This window comes from Ovis canadensis, chromosome 19 (assembly GCF_042477335.2).
Source record: "Ovis canadensis isolate MfBH-ARS-UI-01 breed Bighorn chromosome 19, ARS-UI_OviCan_v2, whole genome shotgun sequence".
Lineage (NCBI taxonomy): Eukaryota > Metazoa > Chordata > Mammalia > Artiodactyla > Bovidae > Ovis > Ovis canadensis.
The window spans coordinates 66,701,925-66,720,755 of record NC_091263.1 but is presented as its reverse complement, the minus strand read 5'-3'; the positions used below and the strand labels follow the sequence as shown (position 1 = coordinate 66,720,755).

At 52.0% G+C, this 18,831-nt stretch overlaps 1 protein-coding gene across 2 annotated transcripts; it reads right to left on the bottom strand.

Moving 5' to 3' along the window:
- Positions 1 to 2,108: 2,108 nt before the first annotated feature.
- On the bottom strand, positions 2,109 to 14,562 carry CSPG5 (chondroitin sulfate proteoglycan 5). 2 transcript variants are annotated; one of them, XM_069561577.1, is made up of 5 exons: positions 14,253 to 14,562; positions 12,473 to 13,580; positions 9,471 to 9,659; positions 7,507 to 7,582; positions 2,109 to 2,631 (listed from the first exon to the last, which is right to left on the bottom strand). In XM_069561577.1, the coding sequence occupies exons 1-5, from the start codon at positions 14,347 to 14,349 to the stop codon at positions 2,470 to 2,472; spliced, it is 1,632 nt and encodes a 543-aa protein (XP_069417678.1). In that variant the 5' UTR covers positions 14,350 to 14,562; the 3' UTR covers positions 2,109 to 2,469. The 2 variants fall into 2 exon arrangements, with proteins under 2 accessions (XP_069417678.1, XP_069417679.1); XM_069561578.1 differs by lacking the exon at positions 2,109 to 2,631 and adding an exon at positions 5,594 to 5,846 and having other exon boundaries at positions 14,253 to 14,548.
- Positions 14,563 to 18,831: the final 4,269 nt, after the last annotated feature.

The following is an 18,831-nucleotide window of genomic DNA, read 5'->3' as shown; positions in this document are numbered from 1 at the left end:
CGCAGCCTTGTCCAATAGCAAAGAGCAGACTGAGCTCACAGGCATCAGCGGAATGCCATCTGGGAAAGAGTCCGGAGATGAAAACAGAGGACTTATGTTGTCGGTAAATAGGAGACTAGGTGAATTGGACCAACTCTTCCACCAAGGACAATCAAAAGGCTGTACGAACATCTTAAAAGCATCAAAGAGCTAACGAGATTCTAAAGAATTGCTAGGCTGACATCCCAGAGAGGACAGGAATCTAGACAGGGGAGCCAAGCATTCAGGGCCCCTTTTCCCTGGAGGTGCTTGCCCATTTTAGGAGAGGTGACTAAGAGAATGAAATGTGTTTCTGAAAGTCTTCAAGGATTGGGGCTGGGGGAGGTGTTGGACACTGATAAACCACTGCCTGCTTTGGGCTAAGACTCCAGACTGTGCCCTAAGCCTTCCCTTCTCCAGGGGATCTTTCCAACCCAGGGATCCAACCCAGGTCTCCCGCATTGCAGGCAGATTCTTCACCAGCTGAGCCACAGGGGAAGCCCCCTAAGGGGTCAGGATGAACCGAAGTAAACCAGCCCTTCCACAATCTGCTAAATCCGCAGTCTGCCTTTTGTGGCCAGGAAGTGTCAACCTGGAATCTGCAATAACGTGATCTCAGAATTCCATTGCCCCTGGGCATGTAACAGCAGCGACTGAAAAGCCCCTCTATCCATCCTAGATCTGAAAACTGCAAGAAACAATTTTTCAGATACAGTGTCCAGCACAAACTAAAAAATAATGAGGCACCAGAGGAGACAAATCAGGGAGAAGCAGCAGAGATTAGGCAAAAGAAACACTCACAGGGATTCCAGTTATGGAATTATCACAGAGGGAACACAGGCAAAGTTCTAGAAAACTCTCCTCACCAGTAGTCAGCAAAATTCTGACTATTTGTACTGTTAAGTCTCTAATCCATTCTCATTTCCTGCCTGGATTGCTATAATCATCATTCTATCTGCCTTTACCATCACCTACCTTGGCAATTAGCTTCCCTGTGGCTCAGTGGTAAAGAACCCATCTGCCAAAACATGAGACGTGGATTCAATCCCTGGGTCGGGAAGATCTCCTGGAAAAGGAAATGGCCACCCACTCCAGTATTCTTGCCTGGAAAAGCCCATGGGCAGAGGAGGCTGACAGGCTGCAGTACACAGGGTTGCAGAATCAGACGTGACTTAGTGACTAGACAACAAGCACCTTGGCAATCTGTCCTAAAATGCACTTTCCAACCCCATCCCCTAAGATGTCTCCCCCTCACAATCTTCTAGTCACACAGCAGAACTCTCCTGTGAGTGTCCTTTTCTTCTTCATCGTCCTGAAAAATGCCTCCCATCCTTCAACGTCCAGTGTAAACCTCTCTCCTTGAAGCCTTTCTGAATTCATAAATCCAACTCTCACAGCTTTGTATATACTAGACTCTGTTGACACAATGTATTAAAAATGTTCAAAAGACTATTTCTCACATACACTGTTAACTTTTTGAGGTTACAGTTTATCTTATTCATCTAGAGCTCCTGGCATCTAGCATAGCACCTGGCTGAGTATGTGCTGAATAAATGTTCCAAGAAAGAGGGAGAGCATTTTGAATAATAGGTGCTACGGACTGTTACGGACTGAATTGTGTCCTCCCCAAATATCATGCGTTGAAGCCCCTAATGTGACTGTGTTTGGAGATAAGGTAATTAAGGTTAAATGAAGTCATCAGAGCAGGGCCTTAATTCAATAGGACTGGGGTCCTTATAAAAAGATGAAGGGACACCAGGGAGCTCTCTCCCTCCATATGCACACATGGAAAAGGCCATTCTGACACAGCAAGGAGGTGGCTATTTGCAAGCCCGAAACAGAGGCCTCACCGGAAATCAACTCTGTCAATGTGATCTTTGACTTCGAGCCTCCAGAAAGTTCAGAAAATAGATGTCTGTTGGTTAAGCCTCCCAGGCTGTATAGTATTGTTATGGCAGCTCAAGCAGACTAATACATAGACCATTTCTCGGATATGAAACGTGTATGAACACACATCCTCACTAAAGCTAAGAATTCAACTCAAAGTGACAAGAAAGGGTAGGGAGCAGACATAGGTACACCAGGGAAAATGGCTTTTTAAAAAGTTTTATTTCAAGAACTTTGTTGTTGTTTTTTTTAACCGGTATCTCAAAAAAAGGTGGGTCAAAGTACAAAAAAAAAGTCAGTTGAATAATAGCATAGGTTTAGAAATCACAGCAGCAGAAGCAAGGTACAGACAGCACAGACAGACAATCCAACGCATTGTAATTCTCTTCGGGTTCTTTGCTTATGGTGTGTTTTTTCCCTCCTGTACAAAATACACCAAGGCATGCCATGAGATCAGAAAAAGAAAGGAGTTTAACAAATGGTTACAAGAAATAGAATCTGTACAAGAGGAGATAATGCTTCTTCCCCCGCCCCCCGCCCCCCTATTTCCTCTCTTGCTCGGCTTCAGGTTAAGTTGTTCTGAAGACAGTTCACTTCCAGGTCGGCCGGGTCACCCTTGCCACCCTCGAGTTTGGGCGACATGGAGTTCTGGATGTTAAATGGCTCCTCCTCTTTCAGGCAGGACTTGAGAGCTTCCTGGATTTTGTGGGGAGCGCTAGAATCATCCTGGAAGAGAAAAATAAAAGCTGAGGCAAGAGTGGGAAGGAGACAATGGGTGGAGGAATCAAGTAACATCTCAGACTTTTCTATTTTACTTAAAAAAAAAAAAGTAAAACTGAGAAAAGGAAGAAAGTGCTGGGGCTTGGATGAACCAAAGTGACTCATTAGCAGCTACTCTTTTGGAACATCATCCTCAAAAAACACTGGCCATGTATGGATGAAAACCCAACAGGTAACTGCGTTACAAATACCTGTAATGGAAGCCAGACTGGGGAGAAACAGTCCCTTTTAATACTCAGCCTGGTCCCTCTAAAGCCTCACCTGCTGGTGAGCTGTGCCTGGCCCCTCTTCACACGGCCCTCCATCCTGAGGAGTTCTGCTCTCGCCAAAAGGTCTTGATCAGGAACATGACTTGTTGATGTGCAAACAGGGCTGTGGTCAGGCACAGAGCTGATTCCGGCAGAGTCAGGGCCCCGCTCCCCACAGCAAATTCATGTTCTCTGACTAGAGGCCGGAGATGTGCGAGCCTATCAGACTTTATCTACCACACAGATGCCGACTTACATGGTGCTCCCTCAGTCTAAGCCCCGTGCTGCTGGTTTGCAGCCCCTCTCTGATGGGTCCCCGCACCTCCCTGCCTCTCTGTGTTGCCTGCAACCCCAGGACAAGCTCCTGAGCCTAGCTGAGCTTGTTAATGCTTCCCAGGAAACCCGCACCAGTACAGTCCTCCAGCTCTGCGTTCAGAGAACTCCTACAGCGACACCTTCTTCCCACTACTCTTCCTTCAGGAGTCCCTGAGCAGATTTTACCCAGGGGGGCCTTGGTTCTTTCTCAGAAGCCCCAAATAGCTATTGTAAGTGCTCAGAATCTTCGCAGATCAAAGAGGCTGTGTCGCCACCCAGGCAGGTTCATGGAGGGCAAGAAGGGTAATGTGCCTATCTGACCAGCCAGCTCAGCCCTTTCTTGCTTTAATCACTTCTGAAAGCCAAGGTACTCATGGTGATTAAGGACCAGGACATTCTCTACAGAACGGTGAGCCCGAGTCCATGCTGCCTGGTCCTGAGTCTGACCTGTAATGGCACTAGGTCAGGGGAGGGACTAGTTGGAAAGTAGGGAAAGGCGCTAGGCTTGCATCAGACGCTACAGGTGTTCAGTGTACTGTCCATGTAGAAACCACTATGACCTGCCCCCACTCCAGCCTCACTGAGCACTGTCGCAGAAGGCCGGCTTGCACAGAGCAATCTGAGAGTTTCGAAGACTTCAGGAGTGATTTACAGACAACAGCGGAACACACGCTCCCCACTTCCAGTGTGTATGAGACAGGCACAAGGCAAAATGAACTTTATTCTGTGTTGAGGCAGATTTCAGGCAAGGCCACTGCACACAGCGCCTACAGGCAGTGGGTATTTTCTACCCCTGCTTGGAGAGGCTGAGAAAAAACTGGTCAGTGGCATAAGTGTATATGTGCTGAGATGGAAAGATGGACCTGATATATTAAGTGTATTATGTACACACACACACACACACACACACACACAGAGGTTTCTTTTATGGGAGAGGGAAGCAGGATGAGGTAGAGCTCGTGTGAGGTGTTGGGGGAAGACGCTGGACATAAACACCTGAGACCCTGAGGAGAAGGGACTGGGGATTACAGCAAAATTTGGAGCAAGACAGGATGGCCTATACTCACCTCTCCTCTGGCAAGAATGGAACTCACTTTCACGTTTTTCAAGATAACCACCCCTACCCTGGGCCCATCACACTCTCCTTGGCATACAGGGGCACAGGGATATTCTCCTAACGTGAAAAAGTGAATTTAGTGAGTTGTATAGACCTGGGCATCAAAACTGATGCCATGAAGGTGGGGAACCTAATTAAACCTGGCCTCTTGAGGACTTGGACAGAGGAGAAAGCTGCCTTCCAGGCCAATGGGTGGGAGAAGTCAGTCCTACAGATCAGGAACACAGGTATCCATCCGACAATGGTATGAGACAAGCTAAGTGCCTTCAGCAGGTAGAACAGGTGAGGGCATGTCTAGACCAGGATGGAGCGATTCTCATCCACGTGTTTGCTCCAGAACGCCATCCTCTTAGGCCTAGGGTGGCTGAGTCCCTCCAGCTGAAGGCTCCTCTGGCTTTGATTTGGTGGAAGTTCCTTATCGTAAGGAAACTGGACCTCCCCCTGGCCTAAGCCCTGGGAACTATTTCCAGCTTTCTGTCCCAGCCATATGGGCATCCTTCCGCCAGGGGTTCAGGCCTGGATGTCTTCTTGTTCAGACACAAGCCTCTATCAGAAGAGGGAGGGCAGCCAGTGTTTTACCAAATATATGGAGGAAACAGAGACTGGGAAGTAGGAAAGATTTAAACTGGCAGGGTGGGGTGAGGATGGGCAACACTAAGGGGCCTCCTGGAAGATCCATCCACTCTCAGGAGGACCAAGTCCCCACCACGACACTGCTGACAGCACAGCTGGGAGATGGGCAGGGCGGCTTCCGACGCTCAGACACTTCGCTCACTTCGCTCACACCATGCAGTGGGAGGTGCCCAGCCTTCCACACACTTGCCATTCCTCCCGGAAAAGGGCAAACCTTCATAACAGGGGCTGTAAAGCCACAGGCTTTTCCTTTTCCTTCTGAAGTTTCTTTCCGAGGCTGGCTGCTCAGTGACACAAGGCCCTCACACACTCAGCTGCTGGCTCACCAGCCACAGGGTCCCACGTCACTGCAGAGGGCCCAGTCCAGGAGCAGCAGAGTGATGAGTGTAGAAGGGGAGAGGGACATGCCCTGACACAGACACCAGCCATGGACCCTTTCCCAACCAGACCCAAAGTGGTACTTTGTTGTTTGAAATCTTTTCAGACAGTGGTTTATAGAGATTATTGGAACTGAGTAGGAAAACGACCCATTCTATCTCCTTGACTTATGTAAAAGAAATAACCCCTCTACTAAGATAAAGAAAACTCTACAAAATTTTAGGAGATGCCAAAATCAACAAGGTTTTTTTCTTTTTTGAGGGGTGAAGGGAGAGGGACGGGGAGACTAGCTGCCCCCGTTTCGGCTCCCAGCTCATCTGGAGGTTCTCTCACTTTCATCCTGCTGCCAGCAGCGCTTGTCAGCAGTCACTGCGGTGGCTGAAGCAATGGCCAGGGCTCCACTTCATCATAAGGTGGTAACTGTCTTCACTGTCAGTGCACAAGATCTTGACTATGACCAAGTCTGACTTCTGGGTGAGGTGGAGGGAATGAGAGGTGAAGTGGAAAATCCAGCTGCTGGACAGGAGAGCCACCCCCCACAGGCTCAGGGCTTTGGCAGAGGTGATAGGATGTACCCTGGGGCACAAGCTGAGGGAACGATGCCCACGGAAATGGCCCGCAGGATCCCAGAGGAGCCAGAGAGCTGAGTGCCGCCCAGACAACCCCAGGGCGCTTCTCGGGCAGAGTCCACCATGGCTGACCACCCTGCTCAAGGTCAGTGGCAGTTTTCCTGGATAAATGCCTTGCTTTCCCAAAGTTGGGTCCGCAAGAACTGGAGACCTTTCTGTTGGCTCCTGCAACCAAGGCCTCCAAGAGACGCTATTTCCTTCCCTTCCATCTTTGTGAGCAGGAAAGGTGGACATACCAAGGCTGCCAGAAATGCATGAGTCAGAAGCTTTGCCAAGGACCCTTGCACTCTGTGGCTAATAAATTTCCTGATTGCAGGCACTCCTGTACAGGTCAGGCCTGCTGTCCCTCATGTATGACATGGCACACCAGACAGTGGGTCTGAGAGACCCCATGGCAGGCCACTGATCACCAGTAATTCATAAATGGCAACTACATGCACATCACTGCCAGGGCTGGGTATGTTGGGATGGGGTGTTCCAAGACAAGGCACACCCTACATCCTTGTGGGTTGATTGGAGTGGTCACCAATCTCAGACGTGATAGGACATCTTGTTTCCTTGACAGTTATGCTCATCTTAAACTTAGTATCTTGGTACATATCACGTAAAATATATCTGTTTTTTCTCTATCCTTTATAGCAAAGTCTTTAAAAAATTAGCTTAAATTGGCCTTTTTTATTTCTTATTTAAATTGACTCCTTTTCTCCTCCTTCTGCAGGTCAACTTGTTCTTTTCTGGGGTTTGGTGAACAGCTTCATAGACTATTATTTTCTCCTTTGCCTTCTGGGGATGCACTTTCCCCAGTTATAAAAAAAAGGAAACGGTCTATCGGGAGACCTCTTATTGGGTTTCAACTTCCATTTATAAACCCATCCTCGTTAAGGACAGATTTATCCCTACACTATTGGTTCTGCCAGTGTTCTATGCTTCCCTTTATATCAAAACTTTTAAAAACTATCCTAGATTGGCCTCTTTCGGTGTATATAACCAGTGTATATGAGCCTGCTCATTTTTAGGGCTCTCAAAACAGTGTCAGATTGTTTTTCTGGCAATCCCAGAGGTTTTCCCATTCACCCCAAAGAACAAGCACCATCTGCTTCAAAGACCAGCGAGAAAGTCCCTAGCAAGAAAAGCAGAGGCTTTCTTCTCAATGTAGAAAAGAAGACAAAAATCAGACTTCTAAAGCTGAGACGAAGCTGAAAATCATGCGCCATCCCAGAAACGGTTCTTCTGTACTTTGTGCTACTTTGCCTGTCCAGGAGTGACACGGCATCACGCCCTTCTTCTCACTCTCATGGCCCGTACAGGCCACACTATCCAGACCCTCAGAGCTCTGAGCAGTGGGTTCATATGCTGAAGTGAACCAGAGACACGGGCAGGGGTGGGAACAGGCACAAGGGCAGATGCGAAGACCAGTTACCTGACAGATAGCATTTCATAGCGAGCCCAGGCACAGGCAGTGAGAGGGAGGGGAACGCGGAGGGTCGCAATGTTTCCTTACGTTTGGGTGAGAGCCCTCGGCAATGGTGGACAGGGAGAAGTTATCATTGTGGAGCTCAGATGGGGTCCGGAATTTGCTGGTTAGGACAGAAGAGAGAAGGGAAAATGTAAGTGAAATGATCACAGCGACATCTGATAGAAGCTTCACAGGGCAAACACTGTATTTCGTCAAATGTCATGGGTGTACCCCTATTTTCTGTACCACTAAGAAAAACCTTCTGTCATTTAAACCATGGTCCAATCCTTTCTTATCATCTAGAGTTTTCATTACACACTTTAAGGCACTCATTCAGACTTTAGATAAAGAACTGACAACGATATGAACAGCTATGACCACGTTTGTGCCTGCCAGACAATTACAACTACATCATGACTGCCATCTGGCCAACAGTGATTATAAGATGCCAGCGACTGTAAGACACAATCCAATTTCAGAGATGCTAATATGTGGGGAAAAAATCTTAGAATCAATACACTACAGCAGTATCTGTAGTGCACTGGGTACATGTATTAATAGTGTTTGCAGAGTGGCAACCAGGCTTGGGAAAGAAAGGAGGTGTGCAGAGGAAATAAGGAAGGTGGCATTTGAGCTGAAGGGCTGGGGGAGCCATGCTCTGTGCAAAACGCAAACTGGTTCCAGGAGGAGGACCTAGAAGAGGCTCCTTCCCTGGGCCTCAGCTCCTGCTTCTCTACTGCCCTGGCAGCGTTCCTTCTCTCCCCGGTCATCAGCAGCAGCCCTGGTAGGTGGGCCCATTCCCACCCTGACCCTCCCCCTACCCCCTCAGTGGTGGTGTGAGGAGCCAAGGGCCTTGGCTTGTGATCACATGCACAGATACAGCCCTGCCTCAATGCACAGGCACAATGGAGAGGCCCTCGCAGCCCCAGGACGGTTAGCTGAAAGGCGGCAGAGAGCTGCTGGCATCTGCACGTCCCACGAGTTTACCCAGCAAAGGAGCAACAGATGGCGTTTTGTCCCTTTCCCAGGACCCAGGGCAAGTCCTTCAGTCCCATTCTCTGGAGAGAGTCTCGGGTCAGGGGGAGGGAATTAACTGGGGGGGAAACAACAGGGGGAAAGGGGGGTGGGGCGGTCCTGCATAAATTGCCTCTTGGGTCCTGAGGAAGCTGAACTCCAGTCTCCTCCTTGTCTGACTCCTGTGACATTTCAGAAGGTTCTTTACTTTGCTAAGTGGTAACAGTGACTGTGTCACGGTGGGTAAGGTCACATCCAAGTGTTCAAGGCGTGGGCTTCAAGGGCAAACGCATGCTGGTTCTCACAGGTGCACGGGTGTCACTCCTCTGCCCGGAGAAGAGCTGAAATGAGACTCCACATGCACATATGGCCCTTCAACTCCAAGTGGAGGAAGTGAGGCCGAGGTCCTAGCACTCCCCACATCCTACTGAGAGGGAATGGGGACTTCCTTGAACCCTCTGTTCTTCTGCCTGGACCAGGGTGGACCAGTTTGAAAAGCAATGTGCTGCTAAATCCTTTCACTGAAGAGGCTGGCACATCCTCTAGGGGCTTACGTCAACATCCTGCTCCTATGAGCAGCTAGATAGAGGGAGCTGGAGGAGTCACTTCATGCTGATTTGGGAGAGAAATCCTCATACCGGCCTCTAGCTGTCAAAGACCTGGGAAGCAGGTGTAATCAGACGGGGGTGGGGGGCTGAGCATAGTACCTAATCAGTTACTTGACCAGAGTCAGGAGCTGCTATACTCTGGTTGCCTTTCCTAAGCATTCTAAGAGAAGGTGGCGAGTGTGTGTGTGTGGAATGGTGCTGGACAGCTGCAGTCTGCCACAAGGGCCTAACCTCTGCTGCAATTCCAGCACATTCCGTGTAGGAACGGGTAAGCTTGGGTGAATCTCTGGTATGAAAAACGCAAGCAGGGATGGACAGCAGATGCCAGAAACTCTCAGGACCATATTCCTAGATCCCACAGGGCGGGGCTGGCAGTCACAGACTCACTTGGTCCTGCGCAGCTTGGTATTCTCGGTCTTGAGCAGGTAGAGCTTCTTGGCGAAGAACACCGTCATCATGAACAGCAGGAGCAGCACAAGGGCGGCCGAGCCGACGGCCACGCACATCACCTGGAAGTCGGTGATGATGGATTCGCAGCGCATCCCCTTGTGCCAGATGTAGTCCTGCGTGTTGCACCTGCAGCGGTGACAGGGTGAGGCTGAGGCAACGGGCAGACAGCCGTGGCCGCAGCGAGCGTCTGACCCCTGACCCCGGGGCTTACGTCAACATCCTGCTCCTATGAGCAGCTATAGGAAGTGGGGTGTCCTCATCTGTGCAGACTTTAGGGTTGCTATTCTTGCCTCATCTTTACAACCACACCAGGAAGAGTGTGTAGCACAAATGCATCAAGGGTGGTTGACACAAATGAGGTAAATGGGGTGCTGAGAAACTGAGCACACTGGCCATTCACAGGCCTGTGAAGTGACTGAGGGAAGGGAACCCTGTTTTCCACTTCAATGACAACAATCACAGGATTCCCCCAGAACACCCCCAAGCCCCTGCCCTGGGCTCTGGTGGAAAAAAAAAAAAAAGGATAAAAAACAAGATCAATAGGAACTACCTCCACAAAGTACTAGGACCCGCCCTATCCTGGGGCATTGCAGTCCCATCTAGTTCACATGGCTAACCAGACACTGAAAATAAGGAAGCGACAGACAAGGACAAGCACAAAGATAGATGTACATTCTCCCCCATCTCAGCAGCCCCCCAGGTGCCGCCCCTATAGCTTCCTGTCCTGTCACCATGAGAACTGTCATGAAAGCAGAGTTGAGAATCAACCCTCTGGGTGGGTTTCAGTCCTTTTGTTGAGTGACTTTCTCCTGCCCTTGGGGACATTCCCAGGCTCCAACTCTTCCAATGACATTGCTGTTTCCATGGGAACCAGGCTGCTTCAAAGAGGAAAAAATGTGGAAGGATACAGAGGCAGGCAAAGGAGGGACATGAACCTCAGGGTGAATGACAGAGGAGAAAGGAGTCCAGAAATGGGGAAATCAAACCCAGGAGAATTAGCTACTCCACACCTAGAAGAGGGTGGGGCTCTGTGGCGAGCAGTGAATTCTCTTATCCAGCAGCCCCTCTGCAGTCGTGGGAGACTGTTGGAGGACAGCGGGGAAAGAAGGTCCCTCTAACACAGTGCTCTGGAGAAGTTCTGCCATAGCTCTGCTCGCTTCCCTGCAGTGGTCGGGTGACACAGACAAAAGCATGCTGCAGTCTGCAACCAACGGCTCGGCAGCCTCCTGTGAGTGGAATGTAAAACAGTTTCCAAGCTGGGGCTGGGCCTGGGTTACCCGTCAGAGGAGGCATTTCTGGTAGGGAGGCCCAGGGTGGATGATCCTGGGATGGAAGCTGTGCAAGGGGGGCTGGAGTAGACTAGTGAGAAGTCCTCCTAAGGCAGGATCCACTGGAGGATCCATGGTCAGTTTAGGCATGCCACTCAGTGAGGGCATGCTTACTATTGGGGGGTCCCTTGATAGCTCCAGGAGGTTCTGGGAACTGTTCTAGTGCTCCAGAGGCAACGAGGCCTCCAAATTTAATACTCTGATGGGGAGCTAACTTCGAAGGTGAAAACCCAGGCCTCCAATAGGATGAAAGATACTAATTTTGCAGAGATTCCATAGCTCCCAGGCTAAAATCATTACTATAGTCCTCCCTCCACAACTAGAGTCTGAGGAGCAAGATCAGGGTTTCCTTGTATTTCTGGTAGCCCTTAAGCAACCAGCAAGGTCTTGTTGCCATAATATCTTGATCATAATATCTTCTTCTTTTTGGCAATGGCTGGACAGCTCCAATCAGAGCTGTGTGGACACATTTTATATTAGTGACCCTAATGACACAATCATTTATGGGAAAGAACTTCATAGGAAGGAAACTCAAGCTTTAATGACAAAGGCACAGCATGCATGCATTATATTATTCTTCTATCAGAACATTAAGACCCATAGAATCTGAATTCTTTATATACCTCCAAAAAGCCCCAGAAAAAGAAACATAGGGAATGGCACTTAAAAAAACAGAGATACCCAGATTACAGAAATGTTTCACTCTTAGGACTGGTGGAAACAAGTCCCAGAAGAATCTGAGGTCTACTTGCCACTTCTAGGGCCTGTAGAGGATGGAGAGAAGCAAACCACTCAGCCCTGGACATGTGCTTCATCCAGAATAAGAATAAGCCCGTGAGTTCTCCAGCAGGTTAACTACCTTGCTGTGAGGGCAGGTATATGCGGTTAATTACTAATGAGGCATGGGCTGGTGGCTGCACACAAGATCGTTACTGACACTAAACTTTCTGGGTCTTTAAAACATGTCAGACTGAGTATCTCCAGGAAGACAACAACCAAGGTACAAGGAGCAAAGTCACTACCCAGAACTAAGAAACGCCAAACATCTGCTGTGTGAGGAAGGACACTCTGCTTGACTTGACCTGTTTGAGTGGCTGCTCTCTGGGTCTTTATCCAGTGAGAAGGTCCTCATTCGTGCCACCTGAAGTGCGTGCCCCCCCGGGTCACAGAGCCCTTCTTCTGCCTCGCACATGGCTCAGAGGGAGTAGTCAGCAGTTCTCTCTTCTCCCACGGCGTCTATGGACTTTGTCCTTCTGCAAATTTAGCTAGAACTTGCCAACAAGAACTTGCCCTCAAGCCAGCAAAGGCCCTTTCCAAAACCCTTGGCCAAGTCCTTTCGTTTCACCTTTATAGTTTACTGGTTTGGTAAAGAGAACGACACTTAGAGGAAATGCACAATCTTACTTCTGAGGAAACTCTCCTAGTGATGAGCTCACAGGAAGTACATTTAAGCTGTTAGTCTGTAGAATATTTACTGGGACCATCTCTTGACCCATAAACACACAAGTTCTGGGAACCTGTCACATCCCCCTCTCTGCTGAGGCAGCCTCCCATGCCCCCTTCAGGAGTTCTCCTGACAATTCCCTGGACACCTGCCTGCCACATCCTTACCTGCAGAAGGCCCCAATGTTCTCCACCAGGTAGCACTGGCCGCCATTGTGACAGTAACTTGGGAAGAGGTCGCACACTGACCGGCAGGAGCCGTTATGTCTCACAAAGCCACTGCGGCACACAGTGCCATTCTCGCTAGGGGCCAGGTCCCTGCCTGGCTCTCCTGGGCGGGGCCTGAGGGCAATGCTGCTGCCCGGGACCATGCCCAGAGTATGCTGTGGAGGGACAGCGTGCCACCGACTGGTGGGCTGGCCTGTCCCGGGCCCCAGACCAGGCTTCTCAGTGGGCACTAGGTCATTTTCATCTTCCAGGTCTCCACCTCCCACTGCATCCTTGTCCTCCTCTTCTTCCTCCTCTTCATCCAAGTCATCATAGAAGGATGTAGTAGGGTAGAAATCAGACTCATCAAAGGGAGTGAAGTCATCGTATAAGTCAAGCAGGCTCCAGGAAGGGGTCTCTCCCCCGGGATCAGGGTGGTGCTCTGAGGTACCTGGCGACCCAGGGAAGCTCCCCAGGTCGGCGCCACGGCCCTCACCATCCAATCCTTCGAAGTAGTCGATGTCAATTATATCTGATGCTGGGTGGGGCTCCAGTGTGCCCTGAAAGGGGTACGTGGGCTCCGGCCCGTGAGGGTCAGGTGTGCTGCCTCCCAGGTTCAGCCAAACCTCCATGGGGCTCTCCTTGGGGAGTTCAGGGCCTGGGCTTGGCTTGTCGCCAGGGGTGGGGGAGGGTGGTTCACTGGCTTCCGTAGCCTCGAAGGTGGCTGCGGACGTCGAGGACGGCCCAAGGGCCTCGTCGGGAGTCGGAAGCGTGGCTGGAAGGGCCTGGGTGTCGCCGCTGCCCGCCTCTGCGGTCACTCCGCCCAGGCCTGGGCTCTCGGCCTCCAGCCAGGCTGTGCCTGTCACCGCCGCCGACGCCTCCAGCGCCTCCTCAGCCCCGACCCCAGGGCCCACCAAGGCCTGCTCTCCGCCGGGCGCAGTCCGAGAAGTCTCATCTTTCCCAGCTGCTGGTGGGCCGGCCTTCTCCCGCGTGTCGTTAGCACGCGGCTCCCACGCCGGGACGCTCTTCACAGGCGTGTCTGCCTCGACGGCGCTGCCCGCCTCAGGCACTGTGGGAGGGAGAGGGGCGGGGCGTCAGCGACCGCGCGCGCGTTAGAGCTGGGGCAGCGCCCCGCCCCCGCCGCGGCTGCTCTCTCAGACCCCCGCCAACCTTAAGCCTCAGCGCCAAGCTCTCCCAAGGCCACGCCCCATCATTACGCCCCGCCCCGAGCCCGCCCCACAAGCCCGAGAACGCACCCGACCAAACGTTATCCTCGCTTAGGCCCTGCCCCCAAGCGAAAGGCCCCGCCCCCGACATCACCCGCGCTCTAACCCGGGCGGCCCTCAGTTCTAGCTCCTGGCAAAGTCTTACCTTCGGGGCTCCATTACACACCAGGCCCCGCCCCAAAGTCTCACCCTTAGGGCTCCGCCCCGAACTCGCATTCCCCTGCCCCGCCATCACCTCCAGGTCCCGCCCCGAAATCTCACCCTCAGGCCCCGCCCCAACAGGCCCACCCCCAGCCAACACCTCTGTCTCCACACTCGGGTGGCGGCCGCCGTGTCGCCTCCAGCAAGTCCCCGCATCTCCTCGTGCGCCCCTTCCCCCGCCCGAGCTGCGGGCAAGCCGCTGCCCCGCCCCCTTGGCAGAGCTCGCGGACACCTCTTGCACCCGAAGCCAACGGGACCCTGGCCCAAGGTGGGGCGCCAGAGCCGCTGGGGTCCCGGTAGCGGTCGGTACCTACCCGGCGCGGCCCCAGAAGCGAGCACCAGCGTAACCCCCAGAAGCAGCAGCAGCGGCGGTGGCCCCCGGCCCGGGCCCCCGCCCTCGGCTCGGCCCATGGCGCGGCGCCCCGACCGCTGTCCGCGGTCTGCCCGGCTGGCTGCGCCCTCGGCTCACCGGCCGCCGCGCCTCCCGCCCGTGCTGCGGCCGTCTCAGCCCACGATGGGCAAAGGGAGAAGCCGCATGCCGCCGCCGTCCGCCGCTGTCCCCGGCGCGCCGCGCCTCCCCGCCTCCCGCGCCGCCGCTGCCGCGCTCAGCGCCGCCCCCACCCCGCCCGCCGCGCCCGCCCCGCCGCACGTAGCTCTGACGCCGGCCCTGCTCAGTCCTCCTGCGGTAGGGACAGACAGACCCCCGGCTCTGCACGCGGAGACAAACGGACGCGGGGCATCGCGCGGACAGGCGCACAGTGCCGCTCGTGGCATTAGCCGCCAGGTGCACTGGCGGGAGACCTGCGGGGCGGGGCCGTGGTCCTGCCCTCCCAGTGGAGGGGCTGGCACGGGCCCTCCAACAGCGGGGAACCCACCCGCCAAGCGGCGAGCACAGAGAGGGGCGCCCAGACACCCGCAGGCTCGGGGCGGGGCTCGGAAGGGCCGCAGGGGGCGGAAGCCCCAGCCCGCGCTGTGCCAGTGAGCCGAACCCAGGGCACACGGAGCTTCTCGGATTTCTGCACCAACCCGGTGTTCAGGGCGAAGGGTCTCCAGGAGATCCCCGAGACCCCACGAGGGCGGGGAGGGCGCTGACAGTGCCAGGCAAGGGGGCGAAGTGGACCTCCCAGGCTCTAATCGGATCAGACCTAATCCGTCTGCAGCCAAAGCCCCAGACCTCGCACAGCCAGGCCCGCCAGAAGCATCCTGGGGGCAGGGGGCAAGTATTTCCCTCCTCAAGGCAGCCTAGGGTGCGGCCTGTAATCCCGGTTCCTTGGTCCCCCTCCAAGATACATCGCCCCCCATTCTTCCCGGGCCACCAAAGCTCAGGTTGGTGGGTAATCCCGGCGCTTCGTCGCTCAGTCGCGTCCGACTCTTTGCAACCCCAGTGGACTGTAGCCTGCCAGGCTCCTCTCCATGGAGATTCTTTGGGCAAGAATACTGTAGTGGGTTTGCCATGTCCTCCTCTAGGGGATCTTCCCAACCCAGGGATCGATCCCGCATTGCAGGCGGATTCTTCACTAAATGAGCCACCAGGGAAGCCCAGGAAGACTGGAGTGGGTAGCCTATCCCTTCTCCAGGGGATCTCCCCGACTCAGAAATCATCGAACCGGGGTCTCCTGCATCGCAGGCAGATTCTTTACCAGCTGAGCTACCTATCCCTAAGAGACTAGATCAGAGTCTAGGGAAACAGCCTATGCCAGGCCAGGTGTTACAGTCTGTGGGTCCCGTCCTAAGGCCACTCTACGGTACAGAGCCACTCATCTCCAGATCCCTGCTTGGTGGTAGGAATCGCAGCCTAGTCACCTACTTTGTCCACCAAACCGACTGTCTGCCTTTTGATCTATTAACCCTAATGATGATATTCAAGGTCACTGCCAGAGATGTGGGCACTCTGAGACACTCCCATTTCTGTCACTTGGGACCCACATAACTGACTAAGAACTGTCACTAGTACATGTCTCTGGATGGGGTTGCCTTGATTCAAAGCCTGTTTCTTTCACTGGAACTAGATCTACTTGCTCTTCCTGGTTGGTCCCTCCTCTCACCATCTACCTGGCAAATCCTTTAATCCAGAAATGTCAGTTCCCATAACCTTCCCATCCAGGAAGCCTTCTGCCTGACTCAAGTAGTTAGATACTTTTGCCCTGATGGGGCTTCCCTGGTGGCTCAGAGGTTAAAGCATCTGCCTGCAATGCAGGAGGCCTGGGTTCGATCCCTGGGTCGGGAAGATCCCTGGAGAAGGAAATGGCAACCCACTCCAGTATTCTTGTCTGGAGAATCCCATGGATGGAGGAGCCTCGTGGGCTACAGTCCACAGGGTCGCAAAGAGTCGGACGTGACTGAGTGACTTCACTCACTCACTTTGCCCTGATCTCATTGTCTGTCTCCAATAATTCCCTACTAGACTGCAAGACACTTGCACGGGCAACAGGTGCAGCTGCTTAAGGAGGGTAGGAGGCATAAATGAACAGATGGCAACCATCTTAGTCCCACCATAGGACTGTGGGTCTAGAAGGGGCTGATGTGCTAAAGCTCTTTTCATGGCTTCATATTGCCTCTGGGGACAGTATATACCAGTTTGAAATACAACTTTCTCTGAGCAGAAGGCCAGGCAGAGGTTTGCACTTGCCTGTAGCCAGAAAGGTACTAATGGACCTGCCAACACCACCCCTTATTTCCTGTAGCTTTTCTCTGCATCTTTTTTTTTTTTTTTTGGCCTTACATTCAAGGCCTTGTGTGTTGCTTTCTGTGTGTCTCGAGTCTTGAGTAGGGTTGTCAAGGTGGAGGATCTTGGTGGACATGCCCACCTCCTCCTTCCTGAGGCCAGTCTGTGGGAAGGAGACCTCATACATGGGTCCTTTGGTGCCTAGAGCATGACAATTACTCCTGTGTTTTTCACAAGAAAGGTCTCGGTGGGGGCTCTTTCCACACCCCTCTGTTAAAGCTCTACCTACCCCAGTTTATATTTCCTGTCATATATTCTGTTAACACTTAAATATATCCTTTTAAATTCAATTTTTGATTTATGTAAAACAAGCATATGGTATAAAATATGAAATATCTCCTTCCTCAGTGACCTTCCTCACTTCTCTGGAATGAACATTCTATTACTACTTTCTTCATTTGGGGATTTTTTATCAACTATTGTCAGTTTCATTCTGATCCTCTCCAGATCTCACCAGCAATTTCAGACCTAAGCACAGCACACCTGGTTAGGTGATAACCTCCATAAGCCAGAAACTCATCAAGGCAGTGACCAATAACCCATAGAGTGTCATATGAATGTAGTTATTTTTTTCTGGGCACAGTGTGAGGGTAGGCTAAAAAAGAGAAGCGAGAATATGTAGAAGTTGGAGAGTGAAAGAAAGGTAAATAGACTACTGTCTAGAGCTTACACTCCATGTCCCCACATTCAAGTCTCCTGGATTTGGGCATCAGGAATGTTTGAGGCTATGGCTTCTGCATGCCTCTGAAGTTCCCATTGGGTTTGGCGGAACCAAGGAAGGCACGAGGCCCATTGCCATGGATACAGCCTGCCACTCTGTGCATAGAAGGCCCCTGACAAAGCCAGGGGGCTGCTCTCCAGGGCAAAGCTGCTCCTGTTGCTGTGGCTAGGGCATATTTCAGTCTGAACAGGAAGTGGCACAGTTCCTGGCTTTAAGTCCTCAGGAGTAACCATTAACATTTTCCTGAGGTCTTAGTTTTCCAAGTGCTCTAATTAGTCTTACTCTTCACAACCATACTACTACTGTTGTACTGGTCACTTTACATGCTTGCAAATGGACATTGAGATCATGCTAATAAACTGCTAAGATCAGGACCTGTACTAACATTTTGATTTCAAATCTTCCCATTTTATTATGGAGGCTTTTCATTCTTGCTTCTTAATTTCAGAAGAGTAATCAGGATGCAGAGGTAGGGCCTCACTTGACAGAATGGAACCCCAGCCTCTCCCCCTGGCCCCCTGGGTGTTTTAAGAGTTGATGCTATGGGGTCTTCCCTGGTGGTCCAATAGTTAACACTCCATGCTTCCAATGCAGGGGTTGCAGGTTCAACCCCTGGTTGGGGAAATAAGATCCCACATGCTGCACTGCATGGCCAAAACTTAAAGAAAACAAACAAAAAAAGGCTTTTTTTTTTTAAGAGTCGATGTTATGTTCTCTTAACAGGGTATAACACTGCCGTCCAGACTCATGTCCTGGATCAGCCAGAAAGGGACATCTAGCATGACCTACTCTCCAGCGCTCAAGAGTAGACACACCTGGTTCTGGGCTACAAGGTAGTCAGCTCTGTGACGTTTTTGGTGATGAGCTGCTGGGAATGATCCTTCTTACACCATTACCAGGAAGATGCAAAGAGCCAAAAGGCAGGGGTCTGAGTTCTTTGTGCTGACCACCACCTCCTCACTACCAGAAGCTCGGCATTCTCAATTTGCGCAAGTGCAATCATCTTAGAAATGCACAAGTGCAATCATCTTAGAAAAAGAGATTACAACTTGGACGTGGTCATCCTGTTTGGAAGTGGGGCTGCCATCAAATTGGAAAGGCCCTGAACTTCATTACCTCAAAGCCACATCAGTTGGGAGAAAGGCACACTGCACATGCCAACACAGCCTCTGATGTGGAGCAGCCAGGCTTGCCTGTAGAGTCCTGCCACCTCAGCAGGCAACCTAAGCGCTGCTAGAGAACCCCACAGCTCCTGCAGGGTAACTGGAACAAGGAATGCTGGTCAACTTGGATGGCCATGGGAGAGCCATCACTGTCAGTGACAACCAACCAAAGAGATCAGGAGCTCCGCCCACTTCCAAAGCCCTTGCGGACTGCCCAACAGTGGTGTCACTGTACTGTATTAGGAATGGTGATTCTGCTGAGACCCACAAAGGCTGTACCCTGA